The sequence below is a fragment of the Mus caroli genome, chromosome 1 (assembly GCF_900094665.2).
Source record: "Mus caroli chromosome 1, CAROLI_EIJ_v1.1, whole genome shotgun sequence".
Classification (NCBI taxonomy): domain Eukaryota; kingdom Metazoa; phylum Chordata; class Mammalia; order Rodentia; family Muridae; genus Mus; species Mus caroli.
Genome location: NC_034570.1, coordinates 127,005,559 through 127,009,505, shown reverse-complemented (window position 1 = coordinate 127,009,505; position 3,947 = coordinate 127,005,559). Strand labels below are relative to the sequence as shown.

General features: G+C 43.0%; 1 protein-coding gene across 1 annotated transcript in view; it reads left to right on the top strand.

The window, feature by feature from the left end:
- Positions 1-3,947, top strand: part of Ipo9 (importin 9) — a 50,617-nt gene that overhangs the window by 26,691 nt on the left and 19,979 nt on the right. The window contains exons 10-13 of the mRNA XM_029475586.1: positions 1,196-1,215; positions 1,402-1,500; positions 2,298-2,404; positions 3,320-3,459. Of these exons, the coding sequence (XP_029331446.1) occupies positions 1,196-1,215; positions 1,402-1,500; positions 2,298-2,404; positions 3,320-3,459 (366 nt within the window). The remainder of the gene's footprint in view (positions 1-1,195; positions 1,216-1,401; positions 1,501-2,297; positions 2,405-3,319; positions 3,460-3,947) is intronic.

The following is a 3,947-nucleotide window of genomic DNA, read 5'->3' as shown; positions in this document are numbered from 1 at the left end:
AAAAAAAAAAAAAGAAAAAAGAAACCACTGAACAAAGATCACAGGATGTAGGAGAACCTAGTCAGCACTTCCTGTAAGCAGTGAGGTTAGTCCTTATCACCTGCCAGCCAGCAAGAACGCAGCAGCTCTGACCTGGGGTCCCTGAGAGCTTAGTGAGAGCATGTAAGAGCCCTGGGAGTTCCTGTGATGTAGCCACGTCTACAAGGCCCCATAGGAAGTAAACCATATCAGCAGGATTTAGAGCTTGAATCTGAGTCACATTGTCTTAGCCTTACTGGAATGCAGACAGTATATTGCTAGACTTTTATTTCAGCTTGCTCCTGTTCCTGCCTCCTCGCTCGTTAGTATTGTTTGATCAGCATCTGTTCTTAGCCATGTTGACACCTCCACGGCTTCTCTGATCCTCACTTAGAAGAGCAATAGCTAGGTTTTTAAAACTTCTTTTCCCAGCCAGGCATGGTGGCACATACCTTTAATTCCAGCACTCAAAAAGCAGAGACAGGCTGATTTCTGAGGGAAGCCAGGACAGTCAAGGCTACAGAGGGAAACCTTGTTTCCAAAAAAAAAATTTTTTTTTAATGAAAATAAATTGATTTCCTCAGATCTGGGAACAGTTGCAGAAAGAGCCAAGTGCTCAGAGCCAATGTGCTCAGAACACATTGTAGGAAGTTCCCAAAGAATTCATAAAAATACTGTATCTTTAAAGTACTAAGAAAAATGAGTGCTTCAGCTTAGAGCATTGAGATGGCTCAGCAGTTGAAGACATTGCTACCAAGCCTAATGACCTGGGTTCCATCCTCTGATGAAGGTGGTGGGAGAGAACTGACTCCTGATAATTACTCTCTGACCTTCTCATAAGCATACATATAATTTTTTAGAAAATTAATACAATAATGCCAGGTAGTAGAGCACACCTTTAACTGCAGCCCTCAGAAGGCAGAAACAGGCAGATCTAATTTCAAGGCTATCCTGTCTACAGAGTGAGTTCCTGGACAGCCAGAGCTACACAGAGAAACCCTGTCTCAAAAGAAAAGAAAAGGAAAGGAAAGAATATGACAACGTCTTTCACATATACCAGCACAAAAATTGGTGTAATTTTATAGTAAAAACTCCGTATATTCAGGAAATCTGTTTATCAGAGTAGCAAGCTGATGGCAGCATCAGAGAACTAAGTAATTTGTCATGTTCTAAAAAGGATACTGCTGCAGGTACAGAGTCAGCCCTACACACTTGGATAATGATTTGTTTCTCAACAACAAAACTTTAATTGGGAGGTAGGTGGGTCTCTCTTAGTTCAAGACCAGCCAGAGCTACATAGTGAGACTCTGCCTCAAAAAGAAAAAGACCGTAGAGTTTTGATCAGGAGGTTGACCAGAATGAGCCAAGCTCCTCCCTTCGCAGATTAAAGTGTGGACAGCTAACCCACAGCAGTTTGTAGAAGACGAGGATGATGACACGTTCTCCTACACTGTTAGGATTGCCGCTCAAGACTTGTTGCTGGTAAGCTACCTTGCTACTTCAACCAGATAGCCCTCCAGTAACTGCAAGTTTCTTCTTCCTAGACATCTAACCCAAGGTAAGCGGTGCTGTTGGACAGCGTCACCTCAGATCTTTTTAAGGATATAAGAAAGTTGCTCATGAAATTTGAGACTGAGAAATTCCAAAGTTTTTGCACCTGGCTCATTGAGTCCAGAACATTTGCATTTAATCTACCTTCAACAGGCCTCCATGGCCTAAATCAGAAGCTAACAAACTTAAAAGGATTGTTGGGAAGTGAGCATGGAACATCGACTCATGAGTTCTCTCATGGGAGAGGCATAGGGTGGTCTCTAGGTTGCATGCTATGAAGGAACTGACAGTTCCTGTTGGGTTTGTTGGTATTTAGTGCTTCTCCCAGGTCACAGGAGGAGCTGGGCATGTGGCTCATCAGGACAGCATTTCACTAGAAGGTGCCAAGTGAGCTTGGTTGAATTGCCAGCACCAAAAAACAAAAGTAGAACAGAAAAAAATGATACAGCATTAAAGCAGCCTTATATTCTCAGTCAGTCAGCTTCAAAGAGAATAGATATCTGGTCCATTGTTTTCCAAAACTATCATTTTTTTCATTTATGCTAATAGAGCCAGAGAGATCAGCTATTTAGAGCTATTCAGCCTTACAATGTGTGAGTTACCTTAATCTCATCAGAGCCCTGAACTAGTGGGGTCACTTTTAATACACCTGATGAGGCTTTAGTATGAGTGTGTCAGAGTTTGAACCACACACACACATAAGTTTATTTTTCAATCTTCTTTCCTAGGCTGTGGCCACAGATTTCCAGAATGAGAGTGCAGTGGCCCTGGCTACTGCAGCCACGCGGCATTTACAAGAAGCAGAGCAGACAAAAGCCAGTGGCACTGAGCACTGGTAAGGGTGAGCAGAAGCTCTGCTTACAGCCTTGTTTGAAGCATGACATCTAAGGGGAAATGAGCTCATTCTGTCCCTTTTTAAACAGCTTTGAAAGGGGGGGCTTTCGTTTTTAATTAGAAGACTCTATTATTATACTTCAGTGTGTTCTGTGGCTTTTAATAGTGTTTAAATGGAAAGGATGAGACTAGATGTGGTACATGACTTCTTTCCTAGCACTTGGGAGATAAAAGTAAAACATTTAGAAGTCCAAGGCCATCCTTATCAATACATAGCAAGTTTGAGGCGAGCCTGGCCTATGTGAGACCCTATCTCAAAAAAATAAAGGCTGGGGCTGGATAAATGGCTCAGCAGTTAAGAGCAATTAAGAGGTAGTGAGTTCAATTCCTAGCAACTATATGGTGGCTCACAACCATCTATAATGGGATCAGATGTCCTCTTCTGGTGTGGCTGAAGACATATAAATAAATAAATCTTTTTTAAAAATCAAGGGCAGATGAGATGGCTCAGCAGGCAAGGATACTTGAATGTCAAGCTTGGCAAACTGAGTTCAATCCCTAGAACCCATAGCATTAAAGTGAGGAGCTTTAGAAAGGTGTCCTCGGACTACACCATGCTATTGCTGGTGCTCCTACATAATAGACGATAGACAGACAGACCGGCAAGCAGACAGACAGACAGGTGGATGAATGGATGGGTGATGGATGGATGGATGATGGGTGGATGGTTGGATGGATGGGTGGGTAGTGCTCCCACATGATAGATGATTGATAAGTATAGAAATATACTTTTAAATAAATTAATTAGAAATACTGACAAATGATTTGGGATCAAATTACCTTGGAATACTCTGAGGGGGTCTTACTTATTTTGAAAGTGTTGTTTGCTTTACCAACTGCAGTATCCCTGTTACAGGTGGAAGATCCACGAGGCCTGCATGCTTGCTCTAGGCTCTGTGAAGTCTATCATCACTGACAGTGTGAAAAATGGCAGAATCCATTTTGATATGCATGGTTTCCTGACCAATGTCATCCTTGCAGACCTCAACCTGTCAGGTATGTTTGAATACATGCCAGGATTCTAGAAGATCTTGGGACCTGATGTTAACTCACTTAGGTATTTTTTAATATTTGTTTCTTTGTGTGTCTGTGTGTGATTTATGCACATCATAAGCCAGAAGAGGTTGTCAAGTATCCTATATTACCTCTGCCCAATCCTTTGAGTTGGAGTCTCTCCTTGGACTTAGCTAGACAGAATCCAGCAAACCCCATCAGACCTACTGCCTCCACCACTGTCAGAGCTGGGATCACAGGCCTTTGCTGGGCCTCCACCACTGTCAGAGCTGGGATCACAGGCCTTTGCTGGGCCTCCACCACTGTCAGAGCTGGGATCACAGGCCTTTGCTGGGCCTTCTGGCTTAGTTGCATGGGTGCTGTGATCCAAACTCCTAGCCTTGTGATTACAGAGAAGGCATTCTTATCCCCTGAGTCATCTCTTCTCTTAGCCCTCCTCTCTCTCTCTCTCTCTCTCTCTCTCTCTCTCT